The following is a 26,695-nucleotide window of genomic DNA, read 5'->3' as shown; positions in this document are numbered from 1 at the left end:
TCCGAAGAGTGTCATGTTTTGTTTCAGATTGAAATGCGCTCCGTTTTCAGCCTTCTGGTCCGAAAATCAAGGAGATTAGATAACGTTAAAAGGCTCCTATTGATCTTATCAGTAACTGGAAGAGGCCTTTTTCTTTCTTCTTCTTATACAGGCGGGGAGCGGGGGGGGGGGGGAGAGTCCTAGAGAACTAAATGGGCCAAAGATTTCTGCTCGAGAGGGCGGCAGAAGCTGTCTCCTCAACCAGACTTGCAAGCTTGTTGTGGGCGGGGAATCTAACAGTCATATATATGTATATATATATTTTTTTTTTTTTTAACGGTATTTGTTAAGCCCTGAGGTAGGCACAGGGTTGGACACAGCCCACGCCCCACGTGGGGCTCACAGTCTTCACCCCCATTTTACAGGCGAGGTAACGGAGGCCCAGAGAAGTTAAGCGACTTGCCCAAAGTCACACGGCGGACAGGTGGCGGAGCCGGGACCAGGACCGGGTCCTTCCGGCTCCCAAGCTGCGAGCCCGGCTGCGGGCAGGGATCGTCTCTGTTGCTTCGTACGGGGCTCTGCGCACGGTAAGCGCTCAGGAAGTACGACTGAATGAATGAATGAATGCATAAAACCGTTTTATCGCAGGCCCCCGAGCGCTTAGGACCGTGCCCCGCGCACGGTCAGCGCTCAACAGCACTGACTGTCGGTGAGAACGGCGGCACCAAGTCGAGCCAGTGACCCCCTTTCCCGGCCCAGGGGTTTCGGATCACCCCGGGGCCCAAGCCCGCAAGGGAAGCGCACAGCTCCAAGTCTGCGCCCAGGCCTCACCTTCACGATGCTCTGAGTCCCCGGCTCCCTTCCCCGACGCAGATTACTGGCTTCTCTCACAGTGAAGCACAGCGGCACCTTCTCCACCAGGACCCGGGACCCGCTGTCGTCCGGAAACGTTAACTCGAGCCCCAGATCCTCCAGGCTCTCACAGCAGCACCTGAAGCGAAGAGATTCGGACGTGGTCCTGGGACAGGCTTCCGGGCGCCGGCCGAAACGAGGCCGGGGGATTTGCCAAATCCCACTTGAAATGCATCGCGCGGAACCTCTGTCGGTCGGATCGTATACTCACGTTTCCCCCTTCGGGCATATTCGCCTTCCCTGTCTTTTTGGGACCTCAGAGCTCCGGGGATACTTCCCTTCCTCCCTGGAAGCTCGCTAACATACTACCGTTTACGGGCAACGCTCTGGAGACGGTGTTTAAGGAGGCTGGCTTCGAATCGAGGGGCCCGGGGTACTTCAAATCGGCCAGAAACCTCCACGGTACCCGGCACCTTTAGGGACCCGACGCCGCGTTTCGATTAACTGGGGGTGATCTAAACTGGACTCCAGAAACCAGGAATCACGGGCGGTCGCTTACTTGCAAGTTTTTCCCTCCCGTTTCCAGCGGTTCCCGTTATCTGGGAGCGAGTAAAGATTCTCTTCCAGGGACTCGCTAGGACTACGAAAGCTGTCCCTCCCCAGCTCCCGGGGATCTACGTGCCACCCGGCACGATTACTGCCGCGCCCGCCGAGGCTGGAGAACGCGCCGAGGCGAAGCAGGACGCACGGAAGCAATTACCGCAACGAATTCACTTTCCGCCACGGCTCGTACCTGCTCCCCCTCTTTGGTGGATGGTGATCCCCCGGGGGGGGGGGGGACGAGGACCGCGGCTCGCATCTAACCCCAGTGCTTAGCACGCATCATCGGGATATGTAAACCGCCGCTGTCGCCGGCAGTTCCAGGAAAGGATGACAGCGACCTAAACGCCAGCTCCCGGAATAAGCTCCCGGAGCAGCAACGTGGCCTCGAGGACACGGTCTGGGCCGGGAAGTCCGAGGGCACCGGGTTCTAATCCCGCATCTGCCAGCCGTGTCCTTGGGCAGGTCACTTCACCTGTCTGGGCCTCAGCTGCCCCCCCGGTAAAAGGGGGATGAAGAGCGCGAGCCCCACGAGGGCCGCGGACTGTGTCCCACCTAACGGTAATAATTATAACGATGACGGATGGCATTTGTCGAGCGTCTACTACGGGCCAAGCACCGTTCTAAGCGCTGGGGTAGGTACGAGGGAGTCGGGTTGTCCCACGTGGGGCTCGTAGGCTTCCTCCCCCATCTGACAGACGAGGGAAGTGAGGCACACAGATGTGAAGCGACTTGCCCCAGGTCACCCGGCTGAGGCGCGGCAGAGGCGGGATCGGAACCCGCGACCCCTGACTCCCAAGCCCTCCCTCTTCCCACTGAGCCACGCCGCTTCTCCAGCCCGTGTCTACCCCAGTGCTCGCCACAACGCCTGGCGCGGAGTAACCACTTAACAGGCACCACGAGAGACAGGAAAAAGAACAGCTAAGGGGGCAACGCGTCCGTACTCGACCCGACTCAAAGACCGGTACTAACCGCAAGAGCCTCTTCTCTTCCTCCGTGACCACGATCTCCAGCGGCGGGATCAGAGCGGAGGAGAGCAACTTTCGCCGGCCGGCGTCTTTGAGCGGCCACTTCTCGTAGGAATCTGTTGGCCAGGGGGAGTCGGTCGGCCTACGGCGGAACTGGGGAGTTCATCGGCCGCAGGCCAAGCGCACGGAAGAGAGGGCTGGGGAAAGGCAGCCGGGCGACGTTCCGAATCCGGATCGGGGAGGGAGCGCTCGACGTTGGGAGGCTCCGATCATCTTCCGAAAAGGCGCCCGACAGGAGCCCGGCCGGTTCTCTCGCTTCAGTAGCCTCCGGGCTCCGCCTCCTCCCTCCCACTCTGACGACCGCGAGGGCCGAGAGAGCAGCGGGGCCCAACGGAACGAGCCCGGGCCTGGGAGTCGGAGGACCTGGGTCCTAAATCGCGGCGCGGCCGCGTTGTCTGCTCTGTGACGGCCCCCTCGACCGCAAGCTCATTTGGGCGAGGGAACGCGCCTGCTACTTCCACTGCACTGCGCTCTCCCCGGGGGCTCAGGACAGCGCTCTGCGCGTAGACAGCGCTCAGTAAATCCGCCTGGCCGACTGACCTCGGGCCAGTCACTCAACCTCTCCGTGCCTCGGTCACCTCACCCGACTCCCTCTTACTCAGACTGTGAGCCCCACGTGGGACAGGGACCGCATCCCACCTTGTATCCACCCCAGTGCTCAGAACGGCGCGTGGCATGGAGCAGGGGCTCGGCAACCTCCGTCGTCATCGTCACGCGAGAGCGTGGGCGGTGCTTCCCTAACCACCGGCCCCGAAATCGCGATCCCAGGGTCACCGGGGCCGGGCCGGGGCCCCTCCGTCGTCACCAAGACCGAGGCCCGTCCGGCAGGAACGGCACCTGCCGCGTTACCGGACGGCCCTTCTGAATCGCAGCCAACCCTCCCCCCCCCCGTTAGCTTCCTCGCCCTTCTCGGAAGCGTGTCGGCTGGGGTGCGGCGAGGCCCCGGCGATGAGAGAGTTGGGCTTGCTGAAGTACTTGGCCCGGCGGGGCCCGGGCCGGGAGGGGGGGGGATGAGTCATTATTCCCTGCGGGCCCCGCGGCCCCCCCCCCCCGGTTTGGCCACCTGACGCTTAAACGCCTCATTCCTTGAGTGCCTCGGAACTCCTACCGCTGACACACCCCGAGGGGCCGACTCGACGTGGGCTGAATGATTCCCTGACCCCCCACGTCCCGAGGCCCTGCTGTTCCGACCGGTGGTCTGGGGCGGATTATCATCTTCCAACTGTCGCGACCCGAGGATTCCGAGAGACGGAGAAAGGGCCTACGGGCCACCCGGGGTGGGATCCGAGGCCCAGACCGGCCGCGGGTCGCCTGGCGCCCTCCGTTTAGATCACCTGCCGCTCAGCTCGGCTCGAAAAACACCCGACTCACAGCCGGGTTTCTCGGACTTTTCACGCGCTCGTCGCGGGGAACGGAGAACGTCACCGTTTACTGTTCCGTTGCATTTGTACCGATCGCCCTGCGCACGGTAAGCGCCGAATTAATCCGACTGAGCGAATGAACTCTACCTGCTAGATGACGCTACCCGCTGGGCGCTTACTATGCGCCAAGCCCCGTGGTAGACACAAGGTAATGACGTTGGACGCGGTCCCCGTCCCACCTGGGGCTCGGAGCCTTCACCCCCGTTTTCCGAATGGGGTGACCGAGGCCCAGGCAAGTGGAGAGACTCGCCCGGGGTCGCCCGGCAGGCAGGCGGCGGAGCGGAATTGGAACCCACGACCAGCCGACTCCCGGGCCCGTACTCCGACCACCCACCCGGCCCCGCCGCTTCTCGGGGCCGGATCCCGGGGCCCCCTTCCACACCCAGGCCGCCGCGACGCGGAAAACCGGATCCTCACCTGCGATGAGTCGCTCCAGGCGGACCCGCTCGTGGGCCGCGTGCTGATCCACCAACACGATGAGGTTTCCACCTAGAAACGGGAGAGGGGGTGGATGACAAGGGGCGCCCGGATTCCCAACCGCTTGGGGCTGGGAGCGAAAGGACCCATCGGGGCGGGGCGGGGCGGGTGGCGGCCTACCGTCAGACCGTCCTCTCCCTGAAGCTCAGAACGCTGCCCCGCACACAGGAAGCCCTCGGTAAATACGTCCGCCTCTCACGTCAACGGGGGGAGCGGGTGGGCCGGCGACCCAAGCTCCCACGCGTCCCGCTGCACCACCTCATCGGACGTCGTCCGTTGGCGGGGGGACGCGTCTGAGAGACGGGGGCCCCGGGAAAGGCGGGGCAGAAATAGAAGAGCTGGGGGGAGGCCCAGCTGGGATCTCCAGCTTCTCCTCCTGCATCTCCTTCCTCCAGTTGCCCGAGGCCCACTCTCTCCCGCAGCCTCTGCCACCATTCCCGGCACAGCAGCCTCGGCCGACGCTCTTTACCGGGCACTCACTGCGTTGCACGGCGCCGTCCCGAGCGCTCGGCTCCTCGGCGCGCCCCCCTTCCGACCGCCACCACCACCCCCGCCTCGGCTCCTCCTCTCCTCCGATTAAGTGAGGCTCCGGGGCTCAATGTCGTGCCTGGCAGTCAGCGACGTATTTAGCGTGCGAGAGGAAAAACGGGTTTGCCGGCTAACAACAGAGATCCGCGTTCCTCCTCGAGAGCCAAATGAAAGCCGAAGGAGCTCTAAATTGTTCCGCGACGGTCTTCGAGACTTGTAAGCCTGCTGGGGTCGAGGGAACGGCCGTGGCATTTAAGCGCTCACTACGTACCAAGCACCGGGGTGGAAGCGAGCAAATCCGGTCGGACGCAGTCCCCCGGCCCACGTGGGGCTCCCGGTCTCCATCCCCGTCCTACAGAGGAGGTAACCGAGGCCCAGAGAAGTGACGTGACTCGCCCGGGGTCAGGCGGCAGGCAAGGGGAGGAGCCGGGATCGTGCCTGCCAACCGTGTCGGACCCTCCCGGCCGCTGGGCACGGTGCTCCGCAGACGCAAAGTACTCAGGAAACACCGCCGACGGAAATATGTGGGGAGATAGGGTGCCACTCCACTTCACGAGCCGGTAGACCCTCCCAATCTGTCTCGGAAAGAACATCCCAAGGGGCGGGGAGCCTCCGCACACCTCTACGGAAGGTTCCCCGAGAGTCGGGACCCTCCACGACTCCCAAGTGGACGATAAACCGCCAGATCCTGCGGCCAAACTGGGCCCCCGGAAGGCCCGACGGGTCCGAGGGGGGTCGCCAGTTGGTGCGGGAGGTGCCCCAGCAGCTGCAAACACGATCGTTTGGAGCAAAACGCACTTACAGCACCCCCGGGAGTGCATTTAGTTTTCCCGCTGCCGAAAAGTACCCAACTCTAGGATTATTAGTACAGTCTCCTCACCCAAAGATCTGTGCTTAGGAATCGCAGCGGCTTTCGGGTTCTCCCGAGACCTAAAAACACCGAAGCGTCTCTTTGGAAATTGACCACTTCCCTTTATTACTCAGGCAGAGGAAGCAGCGGAAAAAAACAAGAAAGAAACTCTACCCCCTTCAATTACTTTTCAGATACCAAAGAGCAGCCGAACAAGCGGTAACATTACACCGTCTCCGTCTCCTCACCTGCAGCCACCCAAAGAACCTCATTTCTCTCTCCTGCAACCCCATCCTATTTTTCTTCGTTACAAACACCTCCGCCAGACAGGTTCACGCTTCTCATTCTTTCACCCACTCGACGGCATTTACTGGGCGCCTACTGTGGACAAAGCGGTCGGGAGGGTACAAAGTAACAATGCAGAGGCAGGTGGCCTGTGCGCAGCGCGCTTTCGGCTGAGGTTTTCGAGGACTCATTTGCTTTCTCATCCGGGTTCGGCTCCTGACACCGGCCTGCAGCCCTGCCTCTTCCTCGAGGAGGGGGGGGGGAGGACGCCGCCCCTTCCTCGGCCCCTTCACATCTAGGCGGGGCGTGAGAGGTTAAAGACTAGAGAAAGGGCTGGCCCCCGCCGAAGCCCCGTAACCCACGCCCCTTTGAGGACCGGCGGGAGTTGCAGATGTTTGCGGTGAACAGTGGACATCGGGTACCGGACGAAACAACTGAATGAATAATAACGATGAGGCAGTAACACCCGACGGATCGCGAGCCGACGTACGCTCCCGAGAGTAAGGACTACCACGAAATCGGGACCGCGCCCAATTCCCATCTCTCCGGGGAGACGGCCTCTCTTCCCCTGGGGCACGGCCCCCCTTTCCGCGATCCTCGGACACGGCAGACGCCGCCGAGGGCGGCCCCTCTTTTCCTCATGAAGTCGCCGACCCTTTACGTTTCCCCACCTGGGGAAACGGCACTCGGTCGAGGACCGAAACCTGGAGCGTCAAATCCAAGCCCGGTCTGCTGAAATTCGGAAAAATGATTTCTTCGGCCACTGGAGGCAATCCGGACGCCAGAAACGAAAGCCAGGAAGCTTCAACATTTGGTGCATTCTTATACTGAAGCTCCAAATCTGTTTCCACAAGAACGACGAGGGGGAGAACTATTCACCGAGTGCGACTTTTGGTAGGACTTGACTCGGGAGGACCGAGGAACCCCAGAAGGCCATTTGAGAGCGCCTGGCTTGATCCAAAAAAACCGCAAGGGAAGTGAGCACCGCCCTCCTCGCTCCGAGATCGGCTCGGCCTACTCTGCAGCCCGCGGATTTCTCTGGCGCTCCTCTGCCAACTCAAACTTTTAGCACTGGCTGTAACAACAGAAGTACTGACACAAAAGAACGCTGAAAAATACATCCGGCTGGACCTTTTCGGATGAGGCCTAAGAGAAACTGCATTCCAGAACGGCCGGGTCCGGGGTAAAGGAGGGGCTCCCCTCTTACCTGCTTTTTCATTTTCTTCGAGCTTAGTATTCATTAAACAGGCAATGAACTTATTATCCACTTGTCGGAGAACCTGCAACACATCGGCACGCAGAGTTTAATACCGCACAAAGGTCACATAAGGCTCCCCGAAGAGGTGAGAAAAATGTAGACGTGAGAGGACCCTCACCGAGCCGCATTTTTTAATACGTGTTAATCGCTTATTAAGCGCCGGGCGGCGTACGAAGGCGCCGGGGCAGAGTCGTTCAGTCAGTCAGTCGTATTTACTGAGCGCTCACAGGAGACGGAAGCTTTCCCGGTTGAACCGAGTCCAGTTCCCCCATTCTTTAATCCCACCGTACAGATGAGGCCGCTGAAGCGGAGGGGAGCCAAGTGACTCGGCCGAGGTCACAGGGCAGACAGGCGGCGGAGCCGGGGTTAAGACCCAGGTCCTTCTGACTCCCGGGCCCGGCCTCCGTCCGCCAGGCCTACATCCGGGGCTTGGGGGACCAAAGCCGCCCGAGCCGCCTGTTGAGAGGGCAGCGGAGCCATCCCTGGCCCCGGCCTGCCCGGGTCTGGCGCTGGTACAGCACGGGCCGCTAGGCAGGGCTTGCTGCACAACTCACCGGGCGCTAAACCACCCAGCAGCCACCTAAAAATGCGGCGGACAGACAGCTGCAAAGGAGAGGGGAAAGCGGGACCGGGGGGGCACGCCGGCGGAGTCTCGGGAAGGCCGGGGAAGCCGAGGCTCGCCGCCGACGGGAAGGCCGGAGGCAAACCGGGGGACCGGGCGGAGAGCGTGCCGACGCGGGAACGGAGGGGGGTGGGACGCGGTTCCAGGGAAGGGGCGCCGACGGGGCTGAAGGGAGGAAGCGGGGGGCTCGGGGAGGGCGGAGGCCAGTGCCGAGCTTCCAGTTTTAACGGAATCCCTCTTCGAGCAGCCCAACCGGGGCAATCAAAGAGTTGCCGTCAGCTGGGATACCTGGCTAGAGTCGCCCTCCGTCCTCAAAGAAAATGATGATGATAACTGTGGTATGCGTTACGTGCTTACTGTGTGCCAGGCACTGGGGTAGATAAGAATAATGATGTTGGTATCCGTTAAGCGCTTACCGTGTGCCAGGCCCTGGGGTAGAGAATGATGATAATACTGTTGGTATCTGTTGAGTGCTCACTATGTGCCAGGCACTGGGGTGGATAACAGTGACAATAACAACAATCATAACGCTGGTATCTGCGAAGCGCTCACTATGTGCCGAGCACCGTTCTAAGCACTGGGGGAGACACGGGGTCATCAGGTTGTCCCTCCCGGGGCTCCCAGTCCTCATCCCCATTTTACAGATGAGGGAACTGAGGCGCAGAGAAGCGAAATGGCTTGCCCCAGGTCACGCAGGAGACAAGTGGCAGAGGCGGGATGATTAGAACCCACGACCTCTGACTCCCTAGCCCGCGTTCTCTCCACTGAGTCACGCTGCTTCCCCGATACAAGCCAACAGGATACGAGCAAACGGGCTTGGACACGATCCCTGTCCCGCACGGGGCTCACGGTCTCCATCCCCGTTTTACAGATGAGGGACCCGAGGGGCACAGACAAGCCAAGTGGCTGGCCCGAGGCCACGCGACAAACAAGCGGCGGAGCCGGGATTGGAACCCACGACCTTCTGACTCCCGGGTCCGTGAGAGCCGGAGAAGGAGCGCGGCCTAGCGGACAGAGCACGCTGGCCCGGGAAGGACCCGTGTCCTAATCCCCGTTCCGCCACCCGTCTGCTGTGTGACTTTGGGCAAGCCGCTTCACTTCTCTGGGCCTCAGTTCCCTCGGCCGTCCAAAGGGGACTGTGAGCCCTCTCTAGGGCACGGACTGTGCCCTCCCCCATCAGCTCGCATCTACCCCAGCGCTTAGTACAGTGTCTGGCACCCGTACCAAATATCATTAACGACAACGGAAGACAGACGCCTACCGGCGTCCTCAAAGACGCGACGGATGGTGAAATCGAATCACTGCATCATCACGGTATCCGTCAGGCGCCGTTCTGAGCGCCGGGGTAGGTACAAGGTGATCGGGTTGTCCCACGCGAGGCTCCCGGTCTGAATCCCCATTTCAGGCCCGAGAAGTGAGGCGGCCCGCCCGAGGTCACAGAGCCGCCGAGCGGCGGAGCCGGGATTAGGACCCGCGACCTCTGATTCCCGAGCCCGGGCTCTTTGCACGAAACATCCTCCCACCATTTAGTCCGTAAGCCCGCTGTGGGCGGAGGACCGTCTCTCTTCACTGCCGTACCGTTCTTTCCAAGCGCTTGGTACCGGGCTCCGCACACAGTAAGCGCTCACTGACTTCGACGGAATGAATGAATGAATGACTGACTGACTGACTGACCGACCGACCGAACGACCGAATCCGTGCGGCTCCATGGGCAGCTCCTGACTTTCCCGGCTTTCGGCTCGGCACGGTCCGAGGCTTCATTTTACCCACTCCTCCTCGTTTTACGTGCCCCGGTTAACAGTCCGCCCCAACGGCGGGTGCTTGGCGGTCCCGCTGTGGCCCACGCAGGACGGCTGTGTCGCGGTGAGCCCGCCGGCGGCGCTCAGAGCGGTGCCTGGCACATAGGAAGCCCTTAACCAACACCACCATCCTTACTGTTTACCGTGGGTGCCAGGAGGGTGACCGGGTCCCGGGCCTCCGCCGTCTGCGATCCCGCCCCGCCATTTTGAGGGTGAGCCTAGCCCGCAAGGGACGTTGCCGGAGCGACTCGAGGGGTCAGAAGGGGCGCCCGCAGGGGATTGTCTCTATCTATCTGTTGCCGAGCTGCGCATTCCAAGCGCTCTGCACACAGTAAGCGCTCAATAACTACTACTGGACGAATGAGTCTGGCGCTCACGGCCGCAGAGAAGGTCGCGGAGCCCAACGGGCCTGCAGGCCTTTCAGCCAGGCCTGGGACCTTCCCACTCCGTTGGATAAATCCCAGGGGACGGGCCAGTCGGTCTCCTCCACTCGACTTCCCACTTCCTTGTCCCCTGCTGCCCCGTGGGTCAGCTGGCCGGCAGAACCCTGGGACGGCTTTGCACTCTTCGCTGCCAATACGGACTCCGGGGCGTCCGTACCGCTGGGCAGCAGCGGCACGGGGAAGAGTCAGAGGCCGACGATCGGGCGATCCAAACGTCGCCCGGAGGCAACGGCCGCGACTTGAGTTTTTACCGCGCGGGAGGCGGCGATGGCAAACCGCTTCCGGGTTGTTGTTTTTTTTTTTAAACCAAGAAAGCCCCCATGGATTAATCCCTAAAGTCGCTGCGGATGGGAAACGACTCGACGGCGTTTAAGGGAAGGCCACTTCACTCGGGCAGGCCGACCCGACCCCCTAGGTTTTCTTCAGGTGCCCTGTCATCCCGCAGCCCCCGCTGGTTCATTCGTTCACTCACTCGATCGTATTTATTGAGCGCTTACTGCGCGCAGAGCATTCTACCTGGGAAGGTGCAACATTAAACGGTGACATTCCCCACCCACAGCGAGCTCACAGTCTAGAGCGACTGCTACAAGTAAACAGAATTACAGATCCGTACGTGAGCGTTTTGGGGCCGGGAAGGGGGATAAATAAAATTCCTGGTTAAGCTGCCAGCTGCCTTCCCTTCCTGCTAAAGGCCCCTGCCTGGCGGACCGCTTGCGGATCTCAAAAGGTCACTCGAAACACAGGCAAGTTCCCAGTTCTCTGCAGGGAGACCCTTAACGGCCCTCAAGAGGGTCGGCCCTTTCGAGAAACGTTTCCCCGCGACGAGGTTTCCTCACGCTCCCGAGATGAGTTTCGTCTGCAACGTAAACCAGTCGGTTCATTCTCCCCCTCCCCGTGGCAAATGCGATCGGAAGGCGGCGAAGGCCGACGGGGCTCGATGGGTCCCAGTTGACTCGGCCTCGCCAAGTCGTTCTCACCTGCATGGAATGAACCATCTCTTTGGTGAAACGATAGGGATACAGGACATTGTGAATCTTCACCACCAGGGCCTCAGCCCGGCCGCTGCTCACGTCAACGGCGACCTGAAACGAACACACGCCGCGCACCCCCGTATTATATCCACATGGTTTCCGGGCTTTTCCATCAAGCTTTGGGCCAGGGACCGGGGTCCAGTCGGCTTCTCCTGCACCTACCCAAGCGCTGGAGTACGGTGCTCGGCAAGTTGTAAGCGCTTAACTAGGGCCACAAGAAAGAATGATAACAGAAAAGGACCTCGGGCCGCTTTGAAAATATCCACTTTTCACGTCTATTTTCGACAGGGTGAAAAGAGATCGTTTTAGATAGTAGATAATTAACTCCAATCTCCTCTGAGTTGAAGTCCTTCCCGGTACTTCGGACAGAGAGGACACCGCTTCGCGATGCCAACTCCTCCGTCCGTCACCCTCAGGCCCCGGAGCTCTTTTCGGGGGAAGACCCGGGAACACCGACCGCTCAACCGACGGTCTAAGTCGTCTGCTCGGTGGAGAGCGGGGAGTCCGTTTCGGGAGAGGGCCCTCGGGGGAGAAACAACTCTGCCACCGGATCAAATGCCGCACTGTCTGTCCTTCCGCTCGAAGATCTACTACCTTACCCCGGGGACACCAATCTCACTGTCAGCTCTCGGAGTAACTGTGAGGACCTGAGAGTCTTCGATCGAAATGTACTCGGATCTCGGCAAAAACTACATTCGCTCACTGGTGACGCAGAACGCTGCTTCGTCACGAATGCTCCCGTGTAACGCTACGGCTTCGACTACGGGCTCTGATACTTCATTTTCCCACAGGGGCGGGTGTAATTTAGCCACATCTCCGTCCGTATCGATTTAGAAACCGGCCCACGTCAATCATACCCAGGATCGGGGTTCGAGACGACTCCCGCACGCCCAACGGGTCGCGACCCGACGACCGGCGAAGGACCGTTACAGACCCACCTCAGGGTATCTGGCGAATACTGGATTGTCCCACTCCGAAAACAGGGAACGAAGAGAGTCGGCGGCAGGGGTTCCGGCAACTCCATCTAGGACGGAACGGTACGTTCAAAATGGAGGATCGGTAGCTTTGGGAGACAGGGTGAATTCAAGTCTGCCACTTAGCGTGGACTGGCGCGATAATAACGAGGACGACGATGGTATCTATTAACGGCTTACCGTGTGCCAAGCACCGTTCCAGGCAATGGTACTCCGGGATTATTCTGTCACGACCTTAATGTGAGCGCACGCTGCACCTTTCTGAGAAACGATCATCGGTTGTGAGATGAGCGGCACGGCCCGGTGGGAGGAGCCGGGGCCGGGGGGTCGGGGAGGGTGGGTTCTAATCCCGGCTCCGCCACACGTCTGCGGCGCGACCGTGGGCAAGTGGCTTTAACTTCTCCGTGCCTCGGTCACCTCGTCTGTAAAGGGGGGACGGAGACGTGGACCGTGTCCAACCTGATGACCTTGCATCCACTCCAGAGCTGAGAACGGTGCCTGGCACACAGTAAGTGCTTAATGACTGTCGACGGTTTTACTATTGTTATTATTACTCCAGGAGCCAGTTTAAAGATCTGGAGCCCGCCTATTGCCCCGAGTGAAGCTTCCGGAAGAGAGTAAATCAAGGTTTTCTGTTTGTACCCAACTAGTCTGCCGGAGTGATCCGGGGGGGGGGAGGGGGGGGGAGGGGGGGTGGATTCTATCCTGTCAGACGCTTGCTCTCACGACGGAGGGGCAGCGCGTGACTGACCTTCCGCTAATTCTCGGCAACCAGCTTTTAGGACGGAGGCCTGGCTGGCTGAACCCAGAGTTCCCGGGCCCTTCAGGGGTTCCAAATCTAGGGGTCACGGGGACGGCGAGTGCTTAATGTACGAAGCCCATTTCGTATTTAGCGAGCGCTTGCCGCGCGCGGGGCACTGTACTAAGCGTCTGAGGCCACCTCGGGGGGAGTCCAACCGAAAACCTCTATGAGCGCGAAGATCTCAGTGCTACACCTGGGCCCTCCGACCTCAAAAGAGAGGAAAACCACCTACTCGCTTTGGCGCTGAAAATACCCGGGCCAACCAGAGCTTCGAAAAGGTACCTGACGGAGGGAGTTTTCGAGACCAATTTATCAGCCGGTTACGGCTCTGTCAAAATTATCAGGCGATCCCACCGGCCGGCCATCGGAATCGGCTTGGGACCAAACGGTCGGAGAACTAACTCTTGAACTTTAGGGACGTTTAGTGAATTTCTCCGAGGGGGACCACTGCACGTTCCCGATCCCGCGGCGTTGAAAACAGCCGGGAAGACAGCCACGCTTCGGCTCTGCGGGTGGGATTCAACGCGGATTAAAGCCATCGCTCCTGCCGGGTCACGGCATCTTCTCTTTTGACTCGGGTCAGGGACGACGACGTCAGTCCTCCAGCCCAAACTCTCCCCGCCACCGTCGACGAAACCGCCATCCTTCCCGCCGCCCGGGCTCGCGACCTGGACCGTCACCCCGGATTCGTCCCTCCCCTTCGGCCCGCGAATGCGGTCAGCCGCCGAATCCCGTCGATTCCATCTCCAAGCCACCTGCGGGATCCGCGCTCTCCTCTCCCTCCGAACCGTGACCGCACCATTTCAAGCACGGGTCACAGCCCGTCTCGACCACCGCATCCACCCCCTCTCTGATCCCTCTCACCCCAGCCTCCCCCCTCTCCGGTCCACCCTTCCCTCTGCTGCCTGGATCGTTTTTCCAAAAAAACCCAACATTCTGGGGAGGTCTCCCCCGTTCGAGTGCCTTCACCGGTCGCCCATCTCTGCTCCAAGCAGAGACTCCTCATCGGCCGATTCCCCCTGACCAACCTCCGCTTCTCTCCTGCTACGACCCAGCCCGCACACTTAGCTCCTCTAACAGCTCGCCACGCCTCGCTCTCACCTCGCCGGCCGTCGCCGCTTTGCTCACGCCTTCCCTGCTGCCTGGGAGTCCCTCCCTCGGCTCTCTCTCCCCTGAAACCACACGTGCCTCCGGGAAGCCTTCCCTGACTAATCCCTGGTCTCCCCACCCTATCTTCCCTTCCCACTGCCATACCCCAAGCCCCTGGGAATCCCCGCCCCCAGCCCCACGGCACTCGCGGGCTTGGAGGCTTCCCTCGCCTGTAGCTTATTTTAACGTCCGCCTCCCCCGTTCAACTCTCATCTCCTTCAGGTCGGGGATCGCGTTTACCAGTTGTACTGTCCTCTCCCCCAGGCGCTGCGTACAAAGCAATCACTCGATCAAAACCATCTACTGGGTCCCGACCGAGCGCCCACCTGCCTACTTGTTCGGTTCAGATGAGAAGCTGTTAAGACAGAGGATGCGAAAAAATATCAGATCGCCCTGTAAATAACCGAATAGCCAGGCATCGCGGACAACGCGCGATCGCCGGCTAAATGCCGTCCGTTCTGACCACGCGAGTTCCGAGTCCCATCTGGTTCTGCCGCGAAGAACTTCTGGTTCCCGCCAGCCGCCATCGCCATCCGGGAGTAACGGTGCCTCCCTGCCTCTGGCTAGCTCGCCCGCCGCCGGCCTGGCTCCGGCCTGGAACGCCCCCCCCCCCTTCATATCCGACGGGCGAGGACTCTGCCCCCCGCTCTAGAGCCTTACTGAAGACACACTTCCTCCAAGAGGCCTTCCGTTGGCTCGGTCGCACTTACGGGGCGCCTACTGCGTGCACGGCACCGTCCCTGAGCGCTTGGAAAGTACGGTTCGGCGACAAATAGGGACAAGCCCCACCCAACGCGGGCTCACGGTCTAGGAGGCGGGGGGGACGGGCGACAGAACGAGTAGACGGGCGTCGACAGAGTCGACAGAAATGAAAAGAACTAGAGCTGTAATAAAACTGTTGATATAATTCCCTAAGCCCCCCCCCCCCTTTTTTCTGCGTGGCCCCCGACTCGCTCCCTCCATTCAGCCCCCCTCCCAGCCCCGCCTCGCTTATGTGCATCTCTCTCATTTGTTTATCGTAATGTCCGTCCCCCCCCTCTTGGCAATAAGCTCAGCGTGGGCAGGGAATGTGTCCGTTCACGGTCGTACTGTCCTCTCCCAAGCGCCCGGTACAGTGTTCTGCACCCGGTAAGCGCTCGATGAATGCGACCGACTGACTTGTGCCGTGCCGAGAGTTCGGCACCCCGGGGCTGCCCTCCGGAGATCCGACCCCACCTTGGTGATCTTGTTTCATCACGGTCCTCGCCTTCTGAGCGCTTGGAAGGAAGGGCAGCACCAGATCACTTCTGAAAGGATGGCACTTGCACTGAAACCCTAAATGCACCAAGGGGGGAAAAAAAAAAAAAAATCATACACGCAATCACGACGATAACTCGGACACCCCGGTAAGCGCTTACTACGCGCCGGGCACCGTACTAAGCGGCGTGGCTCGGTGGAAAGGGCCCGGGCTGGGGAGTCAGAGGCAGTGGGTTCTAATCCCGGCTCCGCCGCTTGGCAGCTGTGCGACTCTGGGCGAGTCCCTTCGCTTCTCTGGGCCTCGGTTCCCTCACCTGTGAAATGGGGATTAAGAGCGGGACAATCTGATTACCTCCCATCCACCCCAGCGCTTAGGGCAGTCCTGGGCACACAGTAAGCGCTCAACAAACACCATCATCGTCGTTACTATTACTCCTGAGCGCCGGGGGCAGGAAACGCTGCTCAGCACAGCGCTCCGCGCACAGCGAGCCCTCAGTGAACACGACCGAACTGACCCGAATCGAGCCAGCCGGGTCGGACGCCGTCCCCGTCCCACATCCCGCTCCCCGGCTTAATCCCCATCTTACGGATGAGGAGACCGAGGCCCAGAAAAGCGAAGCCGTCTGCCCAGGATCACACGGCGGCTGGGAGGCGGCGGGAATAGAACCCGGGTCCTTCCGACTCCCGGGCCCGTGCTCTAGCCGCCGGGCGCCGCCGCCGCCCCACGCCGTGGAGGTTCCGCGGTGGGAAACTCTCCGTGGTTTAAACGCAAATAAAACTCCTTCCGCACCTGCGAACTCACCTCCTCGGCCACCCTGAATCCACCTACTGCCTAGTCCCCCCGCGACTCGTACGGATGAGGAGGAGGAGGAGGAGGAGGAGAATTATTGCGGCATCTGTTAAGCGCTCACTAGGGGCCAAGCACCGTTCTAAGCACTGGGGTAGACCCAAGGCATCGGGCTGCCCCACGCAGGGCTCACGGTCTTCGTCTCCATTTTACCGACGAGGGAACTGAGGCACGGAGAAGTGACCCGCCCAAGGTCACGCGGCTGACGAGCGGCGGGGGCCGGCATTCGAACCCGCGACCTCCGACTCCCAAGCCCGGGCTCTCTCCACTGAGCCACGCTGCCCCTCTCGGGGGATACGGGCCTCTTGTTCGAACCCGTCCGTGATCTAGGTGTCCGTACGAAGCAGCGTGGCTTCGTGGCGAGGGCCCGGGCTAGGGAGCCGGAGGGCGTGGGTTCCAATCCCGGCTCCGCCGCTTATCAGCCGGGCGACTTTGGGCAGGTCACTCCTCTTCTCCGGGCCCCGGTCACCCCTCAACCGTGAAGTGGGGGGGGGGGGGGGTTAATAACGATCACGCTGGTCTTCGTTAGGCGCTCGCTGCGTGCAGGGCACCGTTCTAAGCGCTGGGGGGGGATCCAGGGGCGTCAGGTCGTCCCGCGTGAGGCCCCCGGTCTTCATCCCCGTCTTCCCGACGAGGGAACCGGGGCCCAGAGAAGTGACCTGCCCACGGTCGCACAGCTGCCGGGTGGCAGAGCTGGGATTCGCACCCAGGACCGCCGACTCCCAAGCCCGCGATCTCTCCGATGGGCCACGCCGCCCCTCTCCAGGCGGGACAATCCGCTGACCTCGTATCTACCCCGGCGCTCAGACCAGCGACTGGCACGTCGTTAGCGCTGAACAGATACCATCACGTCATCATACTGCTGCACGAGCGGCTCTTTTTACCTGCGGTTCTCGGGGTGGTTCCAGTCCCCGCCCGGGGACTAGGCTGTCCCACACGGGGCTCGGAGTCTCAGTCCCCCTTTCGCAGATGAGGCGACCGAGGCCCAGAGAGATGAAGTGCCGCGCCCCAGGTCACACCGCTGACGCGGGGGCCGGGATCCGAACCCACGGCCTCCGACTCCCGAGCCCTCGCTCCTCCCGCTAAGCCACGCTGCCCCCCCCGGTCCGGCGCCTGGCCCACGTGAGCCATCACCGAGCGCGACCGGAAGAATCCGCGCCGCGGACGGGGCCGCGGCGGATCCCAGAACCCCGGGGCCCGGCTGTTCTCTTCCCCGCGGGCCCCGGGACGGGGAATCGGGGGGCAGAGGAAACGGCGGCGCTAACGTCAGGGGAGCGGGTGGAGAAAGGGGCGAGGCAGCGGGGCTCCGCTCTCGGCAACGAAACCGAGCGGCCCTACGTCCGCCTCTCCGGCGCCCCGGTGAGCCTTCTTCGGCATCATTCAATAATGCCATCGGGGACCGCGGACCCCCGGAGGGGGCCCGGCTAAGGTCCCCTCGCAACCGGCAGGCTACGCGGGCCGACGTCCCGCCCGCGGGATTTTCTTTCCGCTGGGCTAGTCGGCGCAGGCGACGGCTCTCCCATTCCGAGAGGCGCTGCCCAACATCCGTCGGCGAACTGGGCTCTCCGGGGGCGTAGCCGAGCGTCCCGCGCACGGCTGGCGCTCGACAGGCCTCGGCCAACGAAAGGCGAGTGCGTCGCGCCATCGGAGCACGTCCGCACCGGGCGTCTGCCCTGCTTTAATAGCAGACGCCCCGAGGCAGGACGCCAGTGAGAAGAGAGGGCCTTTGAGAATCTAACCTCTCCTGACACGGTCATTTCTCCGATATACTCCGACCTCGGTACAGGTCCGCTCCCCATCTAGAACGGCATTCGCTCCCGAAACGCCTTCACGGGACCGCCCCGGGGTCCCGTCCCGCAAGCAGCGTGGCTCAGTGGGAAGAGCGCGGGCTTGGGAGTCAGAGGTCACGGGTTCCAATCCCGGCTCCGCCACCGGTCAGCTGCGTGGCTCCGGGCAAGTCGCTTCGCTCCTCGGGGGCCTCGGTTCCCTCATCTGGAAAATGGGGAGGAGGACCGGGAGCCCCACGTGGGACGACCCGATCATCCCCTATCCACCCCGGCGCTCAGGACAGCGCTCGGCGCACGGTAAGCGCTTAACAAATACCGACTTTATGAAGGACCGGAAGTCCCTCGTGGGGAGGGAACGCGTCCGCCAACCCGGCCACACCGTCCTCCCCCGGGCGCTCCGCACGACGCCCTGCACCCAGTAAGCGCTCAAGCAACGCCGCCGATCGATGAAAACCGCCGGCGAAGCGTCGGGGCGGTGAGCTACCCTCCCTCCCGGGCGGTCACCGCCGGGAGAGCTGGGCGGCGATCACTGAACGAGCACAAAGCAGGGGCGGCCCGCGGGGTCGGAAAGACCCGGCGCCGGGCCCGGCTCCGCCGCTCGTCCGCTGGGTGACCCCGGGGGAGTCCCTTCGCCTCTCTGGACCTCGGTCACCGCATCTGGAAAATGGGGATTCGGACGACGGGGCCCCACGTGGGACGGGGACTGCCTCCAACCGGATTAGCTTGGATCGACCCGTGCGCTCAGTACAGGGCCTGGCCCGCGGTGAACGCCCAACAAGGTACCATTAGAAATACGCTTATGCTTTTCCCCGCCCGAGACCGCGGGCTCGTTATCGGCAGAGAACGCGTCCGGATACTGCCATAGCGTACTCTCCCGGGCGCTCGGTTCGGTGCTCCGCACACAGTAAGCGCTCAAGCCATCCGCTCAAACTGAATGAATAACAGTAGCTATCAAGCCCTTCTCCGTGGCGCACCGGACTAAGCGCGAGCGAGAACACGCAGGGCCCCTGAGTGGGGACACAAAAGGATGGTGGCAACTTATATTCCCATTAAGCCTTATTTAGGTTTCAGGCCCTGGCGACCTCGGCGCGGTATCCTGTTTGGCCCGAAACACGTCGCGCTACCGCCCAGACGAGACAGGTGTTCGAGTCGGATGTCCCGAGCGGTCGCGAGACCCGTCTGGCAAATCTCAGCGGAGGTTGGCTCTCGTCGACGGTCAGTCACGCCGTCTCCCCCGGGGGGGCTCTCGCTACGACCCAACCCGAGTCGGCGTCGAGGACGCCGGCCACGGGCTCCGCCGTTTCACGCCGACCGGCGGCGTCAGAAGGTTTCGCCGGGTTGAACCCGCGCCCCCCCCCCCGACCACCGGGCTGAGCAGATCCCTCCGGGACGCGCGCCGGCCGGCGAGTCGGCCTCGGCGCACTTACCGTTCCCGGAGACGACGTTCACGGCCACCGTCGTCAGATCTTTAGTACAGTCCACCGGCGTTTCCTCGGGCGGGGTCCTGAACGTACTGAGTCCGGTTATTTTGTTGACATGGACCGTCCTACCCAAGGAGACGTCGAAATGCTGCAGCCAGTCGGAGGAGCGCGGGCTCGGCTCTTCCTCGTCCTCAGAACCACCCCGCGTCCCGGCCTCCTCGTCCCGCCCGCGGGTTGGGTCGAGGTCATCCCGGGGCGCCCCGAGGACATCGGAAGCGAGCGACCGCGGCTCCGGAGGGGCGGCGAGCAACCCCGAATCGCCCCGAACGTCCTCGATGGAGTCGGCGCCTCCGTCGGGCGGCGGAGGATTCGCCACGCGATCCCTAGGCGGGCGGCCGGACGGCGGCCGACCGGCAGCCGAGGTCGTACCCCCCGCCGTCAGGCTGCCGCCTCCGCCACCTTCACCGCGGCGCTCGTCCTGGCCTTCGGCGTCCCAATCGAGGACGACGCCCGTGCGCTCCGCTTCTCGTGTCCCGCCTGGGGACGGCCGAAAGGGACTGCCGATCGACGTGCGTCCCGGCTCCGGGCCTGTCTTCCTGGACTCCGTCGGGGGCCGCCCGCTGAGATGTGTCGTCTCGCTGCTTGGGTCTTCCTCGCGACGGCCTCTCATCCTGGAGAGTTTCGAAGCCAGCGATCCCGGAGGCCCGTCATCGCTCAGACGTCTCCTGCCCGCCCGCGAAGCCGCCGTCGGCCTCGACGGCGTCTCTCCCGCGCCCGAGGGCCGTCGATCGGAACGACCCTCTTTCCCGGAGGGTGGCGGGTTCTCCGGGGAGAGGACGGGGCCGACGTCACTCGGCTCGGTAGCCCGGGCGGTCGAGGTCTCACGGATGCCGGAGTCCCGGAGACCCCCGCTCTTTCGCCGGGGGATCTCCAGTTCGTCTGGGGAATGACACGGCGTCGGGACCGCGGGGCCGCTCTTCGCTTCCGGAGGGCCGGCGGTTGGACGGCTTTCCACTTTCCCGTATCGTCGCTTGAATTTCTCCAGCGACCCTAGCTGGGGACACGACCTGAGCTTCTTCTGGGGTAAACCGGGGTAAACCGGCGGCCGCTTCTCAGGTTGCTTTCTCCTGCGGGCGGGACGCCTGCCCGGGAGCAAACTCGACGAAGAACCGAGCAAGAACGGAGCACTCGGGGCCGGTGCTGCCCAAGCCCCCTCCCGAGGCCGGCCGGCGTGAGAAAAGAGACGCTCATTCACACTGGGGACTTGCGTTTCGCCTCCTGGCCGGTCACCCGCATCTGCGCCATCGTGCTTTCGAGCGGGGAGCGCGGTAGGTCTTCCGTTCGAATTACTCGCCCGCCGATTACCGTCGGGGGCCTGACGTGCGGTATCCGTTCTGCGCTCAAATACCTCCCGGGCGCTCAGAGGGCCCGGCCCAAGACACCGTCGCGACGGAGGATTTACGTCGGACGACCCCCCGGGGGGCGGGTTCTGAACCAGGTGCGTTAAAAAGCCGGCGGTGGCCAGTTTAACTTGCCCGGCGGGAGAATCCGCTCTTCCCCGGCTGCCGCTCAGCTCTTGGTCCGCCCCGCCCCGTCGGCCCGGCCCATCGCACATCGCCACCGGTGGCCTCCCGAAAGGCCGAGCCTTGCGGTCCGTTTCGGGGTCACCCTCGGCCCTCTCCGCGTGACCCCGAGGGAGGCCCCGGCCTGGGACACGGGCCGCCGGGCCGCCGGCACCGGCTCTGTCCTTCTGTGGTCCGGGATCCTTCCCGCCGCCCTGGAGGCCTGGGGCGGCGCCACCACTCTGCGGGGCCGCGGGTTCCCGGGGGGCGGCTTCGGAATCGGTCCCTTCCGACTCCGACTCGGCTACCTCTCGCTCCGCAGCAACGGATCTCGGCAGGTCGCACGCCGGGCCCCGTCCGTCCGGCAGAGGGACTCCCGCCGCGCCTCCGCCGCCGGCGGGTTCCCCGGCGGCCCGGAGGGCGGAATCTGCGACGGGTCCGGCTCGGTCTCCCGCCCGCCCGGAATTCTCCAGGGTGCCGCTTTCTCCCGCGGCTCTCCTCTTCACGGCTTTGGATTTCGTGGCAGAGGGCTCGTACGAATCCAGGAGGTCATCGCAGGCTTTCCGGAAACTCTCCCGGCCGCCGCCCCGGCCCGAGGCCGCCGGCCGCAGAGCCGCGGCGAAACCCAAGCCGTTGCCTTCGCCGCCCCCTCTCGAGTCTTCGCCCGACGACTCGACGAATAACCGTTCTCGCTTCAGAAGGGCCCTCACCCCTTCCTCGACGCAGGCCAGGAGGGCATCCCAGTCCCGAAACTCGATCAGCGTCTTGGCCGGCTCCATGCACACGTCGTACTCCCCTACGTGACACCTCACGTTGACGACGTAGACGCCGTGGCGCTCCGAAGCGGAGCGGGGGCGAGGGTGGCTCGAGCTCGGCGGCCGGCCGGCGGGGCCGCCCTTCGGCTTGCAGATGACGCTTTCCTTCCTTAACAGGAAGTCGATGAGCTTATGCAACCTCGTCCTCAGAACCAGTCTTCCGTTCACGAACAGAAACTGCATATTCCTATTGTAGTGGGCTTCGGCACCGACGTACCCACGGCACTCAAAGCCCCCGCCTTGGCAGTTCAGTTCTTTTAACTTCTGCGCCCTGCCCAGGCCGTAAATCTGACAGAACCGGGCACGTACGTCTTTCGCCTTGGGGAGCTGGAGAACCGTGGCCCCGGAGGCCTCGTTCTTCAAGGAGAAGGAGACGGACGGGTGCATGAGCGAGAGGGCTTCGATCCTCCGCCTGATCCTCTCGAACTCCAGGCGGGAATCCATGCCCTTCCTCCGCACCGGCAACTGGTAGAACAGATTGTACGCCGTCACCGTCGTCCCCGCGCTGGGTCTGACCGAGTCCGCTTCGCAAACGTCCAGCGCCTTGCCGGCGTGAATCAGTTTCAGGAAAGTCTTGGCTGTGCCGCCGGCCTTGGACGACACCTCCACGGCATTAGCCAGAGCGGCTATGCTCGCTAAAGCCTCGCCTCGGAAACCGTAGAACTTCGGGTTCTCCAGGTCCTCGACCGAGCCGCACTTGCTGGTGAAGTAACGGTCGCCCGCCCTCCGCACGTCTTCTTTCCCCATCCCGGACCCGTTGTCCACCACCTGAACCCTGAAGGTCTCCACGTTCACCCGGACGGCCACGCAGTTGGCTTCGGCGTCGATGCTGTTGAGGGCCAGCTCTTCGATGCACTGGCCCAGGGAGGCGATGGCCACGCCGGACCGCAGCTTGGCCCGCACGCCTTCCGGGAGGTGTCTGATCATGGCGGACACGGGGAACGGCGGGGAGGGGACGTCCCCCCTCGGCTCGCAGACGCTTCCCTGTTAAATCAGATAAATGAAAGATAAAGAACGGACTCGGGACGGAGGGTCCGCACCGCCCGCGGCCCGGCTTCCCTGTACTGGACCGAGAACCGAGTCGCGCCGGAAGATCCCCTTCTCTTCTCTCTCGAAACCTGACCTTCACCGAGGGCTACTTGGGGGCGCATCTTTTACAGGACGGAGACCATACCCCGGCACCGCGGTTCCCGGCGTCGCGTTCCCCAGTGATCTCGCTACCTCTTCCCGAAGGCCCCCGCCTCTCACTGAAACCAATCACCTCCATCGATACCGCCGATCGGCCCTCTCGGCTTCAGACCTGCCCTCGCCCCCTCCTCCCTCCTCTCCTCCTCCGGCCCGGGCCGCACGCCCCGCTCCTCCGCCGCCCCGTCGTCGCCCGTCCCGCCGTCGACCCCCCCCCCCCCCCCCGGCCCCCGGCGTGGACGGGGATCGCTGCTCTTGATCGCTCAACCGTACCTTCCGAGCGTTTACGACGGCGCCCCGCCCGCAGGCTCGAACCGACGAACCAGCTCCGAAGGCGACCTGGAAGGGGGGAGACGCCCAAGTCCACTCGTCCGACGACACCGGCCGCACAGAACCCAAGAGCTCCACCGGAGGCGATTCAGCAGAAATCGCTCCGTTTCTCGGGACGGCCACGCTACGGGCGGGGCTGGCGCCGCGAGCCGATCGGATGGGACTTTCCGAGGATCTGGGACGGCGCTCCGCGCACGGCGAGCGCTCGATAAATACAGCTGAATGATGAATTGAGTCGAAAATGCCCGGGAAGCCCCCGAGACTTATTCTGGGGGAGCAACAGGCCCTCAGGGATCATTTCGGGGAGGGCGGTTCCGCAAAGGCCGAGTTAGGAGGCTATTCCATCAAACCACCCCCGCCCCCGGTGCTTACGCGGCTCTGGATTTTAACATCGGGGAAACGGCTTCCCGGCAGCCGCAGACGGTTCGGCGGGGACGGGCTGGGCCGTTCGACCGTCGACGGTATTCACTGGGCGCTTAATTCGGGTGGCGACCGTGGCACTTCAGCACTCGGGAAAAATCCGGCACGAGGGAACTGGTGGGCGGGATCTCTCCCGAAGAGGAGCTGGTCGTTTCCGGGGGGGGGCTGGCGTTAAAATAAATATCAGGTAGGATAAATAGCGCAGTCCGAGTATTTATTATGGGAGGGAAGCGCCTACTGGGTGCCGGGCACTGTGGTGAGCGCCGGGGAGGATGCAAGCAGATGGGGCCGGACCCAGGCCCACGGGGGGCTCGCGGTCTTAATCCCCATTTTACAGATGAGGCGACGGAGGCCCGGAGAAGTGAAGGGACTTCCCCGCTGTTCTTCCCATTATCGTTCCCCCCCCCCCCGCCCCGTCCGCTTCCACGCCGCCGGAAGTCGCAGCGCGGCCGAGCGGGCGGGGCCCGGGCGTCCGGAGGCCCCGAGTTCGAATCCCCGCCTCGGCCGCCTGGCAGCTGGGTGACTGTGGGCAAGTCACTTCCCGTCTCTGGGCCTCAGTGAGCTCATCTGTCAAAGGGGGATGGAGCCTGGGAGCCTCACGCGGGCCCACCTGATGACCCCGTATCTCCCCCAGCGCTTAGGACGGCGCTCTGCGCATCGTAAGCGCTTAACAGATACCAACGTTATCATTACTGCGAGCCCCACCTGGGACCGGTCCAACCCCACGGGCCGGGAGCCACCCCGGCGCTTGGCACAGTGCCTGGCACACAGGAAGCGCTCAGCGCAGTGGCTGGCACGGCTCAGGGGGAGGAGCCCGGGCTTGGGAGTCACAGGTCGTGGGTTCGAATCCCGGCTCTGCCACTTGGCAGCTGTGGGACTGTGGGCAGTCTGGGCCTCAGTTCCCTCATCTGTAAAATGGGGATTGACTGCGAGCCTCACCGATGACCCCGTCTCTACCCCAGCGCTTACGGCAGTCCTCGGCACATAGTAAGCGCTTCGCAAATATCGTTGTTATGATTATTGTTATTATTAACCCGTACCGTTATTATCATTCCGGAGCTCAGGACAGCGCCTGGCGCACAGTGAGCGCTTAGCAAATACCATTATGATTGCAGTGCTGAGCACGGCGCCTGGCACAAAGTGAGCGCTTGGCAAATATCATTATTATTATCGCAGAGCTCAGCGCAGCGCCTGGCACACAGTGAGCGCTTAGCAAGTACCGTTATTATTGAAGCGCTGAGCACAGTGCCTGGCGCACAGTGAGCGCTTGGCAAGTACCATTATGATTATTCCAGCGCCTGGCGCACAGTGAGCGCTTAGCAAATACCATTATTATGATCGCAGCGCCGAGCACAGCGCCTGGCACAAAGTGATTGCTTAGCAAATACCATTATGATGATTCCAGCGCCTGGCACACAGTGAGCGCTTAGCAAATACCATTATGATGATTCCAGCGCCTGGCACAAAGCGAGCGCTTAGCAAATACCATTATTATGATCGCAGCGCCGAGCACAGCGCCTGGCACAAAGTGAGCGCTTAGCAAATACCATTATGATGATTCCAGCGCCTGGTGCACAGTGAGCGCTTAGCAAATACCATTATTGTTATTATTCCAGCTCCCGGCACACAGTGAGCGCTTAGCAAAGCCCATTTTTATGATTCCAGCGCTGAGCACAGCGCCTGGCGCACAGTGAGCGCTTAGCAAATACCATTATTGTTATTATTCCAGCGCCTGGCACACAGTGAGCGCTTAGCAAATACCATTATTGTTATTATTCCAGCTCCTGGCACACAGTGAGCGCTTAGCAAATACCATTATTATGATTGCAGCGCCGAGCACAGCGCCTGGCGCACAGTGAGCGCTTAGCAAATACCATTATTGTTATTATTCCAGCGCCTGGCACACAGTGAGCGCTTAGCAAATACCATTATTGTTATTATTCCAGCTCCTGGCACACAGTGAGCGCTTAGCAAATACCATTATTCTGATCGCAGCGCCGAGCACAGCGCCTGGCACACAGTGAGCGCTTAGCAAATACCATTATGGTTATTATTCCAGCTCCTGGCACACAGTGAGCGCTTAGCAAATACCATTATTCTGATTGCAGCGCTGAGTCCGGCGCCTGGCAAGCGGTCAGCGCTTAATAAATATTCTCATCCTCCCTCCGGCCCGGCCCGGCCCCACTTTTCCCTTCCCCGACCTCTGACCTCTGACCCCTGTCCTCCTCCTCTTCCTCTTCGGTGCCTTCCCGCTCACCGGCCTGGCGTCACTCGGGTCAACGGCCTAAGGGGGGGGGGGGGGGGGGGATGGAGAACAGGCCTTCGCCCCACGGCGCATGCGCGCCGCCGCCGGGCACGTGCTTCCCCTCGGGCGCGCGCGCTGGTGCCCCCTCCCCGTGAGGGGACGGCTGCGCACGCGCGCCGCCCGCCGGACACGTGCCTCCCCTCGGGGGCGCGCGCGTTTCCGCCCTCCCGCCGTGAGGAGATGGATGCGCACGCGCGCCGCGGGGCAGGGCCCCCCCCCCCCCGCTCCGACTCGCCCGTGAGACTGCTGCGCATGCGCGCCGCCCGCCGGGCACGTGCCCCCGCTCCGACTCTTCCCTCACCGTGAGGAGATGGATGCGCATGCGCGCCGCCGCCGGACACGTGCCTCCCCTCGGGGGCGCGCGCGTTTCCGCCCTCCCGCCGTGAGGAGATGGATGCGCACGCGCGCCGCGGGGCAGGGCCCCCCCCCCCCCCCCCGCTCCGACTCGCCCGTGAGGAGACTGCTGCGCATGCGCGCCGCCCGCCGGGCACGTGCCCCCGCTCCGACTCTTCCCTCACCGTGAGGAGATGGATGCGCATGCGCGCCGCCGCCGGACACGTGCCTCCCCTCGGGGGCGCGCGCGTTTCCGCCCTCCCGCCGTGAGGAGATGGATGCGCACGCGCGCCGCGGGGCAGGGCCCCCCCCCCCCGCTCCGACTCGCCCGTGAGGAGACTGCTGCGCATGCGCGC

At 62.8% G+C, this 26,695-nt stretch overlaps 1 protein-coding gene across 4 annotated transcripts in view; it reads right to left on the bottom strand.

The window, feature by feature from the left end:
• Positions 1–26,389, bottom strand: part of MLH3 (mutL homolog 3) — a 31,436-nt gene extending 5,047 nt beyond the window's left edge. The window contains exons 1-13 of one of the 4 annotated variants that reach the window (XM_029057519.2): positions 26,308–26,388; positions 25,910–25,985; positions 24,499–24,500; positions 23,654–23,866; positions 23,225–23,290; positions 19,396–22,750; positions 15,314–15,412; positions 12,112–12,197; positions 11,120–11,224; positions 7,228–7,300; positions 4,298–4,369; positions 2,404–2,515; positions 811–970 (exon numbers count right to left, since the gene is read on the bottom strand). In XM_029057519.2, coding sequence (XP_028913352.1) covers positions 811–970; positions 2,404–2,515; positions 4,298–4,369; positions 7,228–7,300; positions 11,120–11,224; positions 12,112–12,197; positions 15,314–15,412; positions 19,396–22,693 — 4,005 coding nt within the window. In that variant the 5' untranslated portion in view covers positions 22,694–22,750; positions 23,225–23,290; positions 23,654–23,866; ... (1 more) ...; positions 25,910–25,985; positions 26,308–26,388. Of the gene's footprint in view, positions 1–810; positions 971–2,403; positions 2,516–4,297; positions 4,370–7,227; positions 7,301–11,119; positions 11,225–12,111; positions 12,198–15,313; positions 15,413–19,395; positions 22,751–23,224; positions 23,291–23,653; positions 23,867–24,498; positions 24,501–25,909; positions 25,986–26,307 lie in introns of all 4 variants that reach the window. The other 3 variants (XM_029057524.2, XM_029057534.2, XM_029057543.2) reach the window with 3 other exon arrangements.
• Positions 26,390–26,695: the final 306 nt, after the last annotated feature.

Source organism: Ornithorhynchus anatinus, chromosome 1 (assembly GCF_004115215.2).
Source record: "Ornithorhynchus anatinus isolate Pmale09 chromosome 1, mOrnAna1.pri.v4, whole genome shotgun sequence".
In the NCBI taxonomy this organism is placed as follows: Eukaryota; Metazoa; Chordata; class Mammalia; order Monotremata; family Ornithorhynchidae; genus Ornithorhynchus; species Ornithorhynchus anatinus.
The sequence above is the reverse complement of the archived record's forward strand: the minus strand, read 5'-3'. Positions and strand labels throughout refer to the sequence as shown.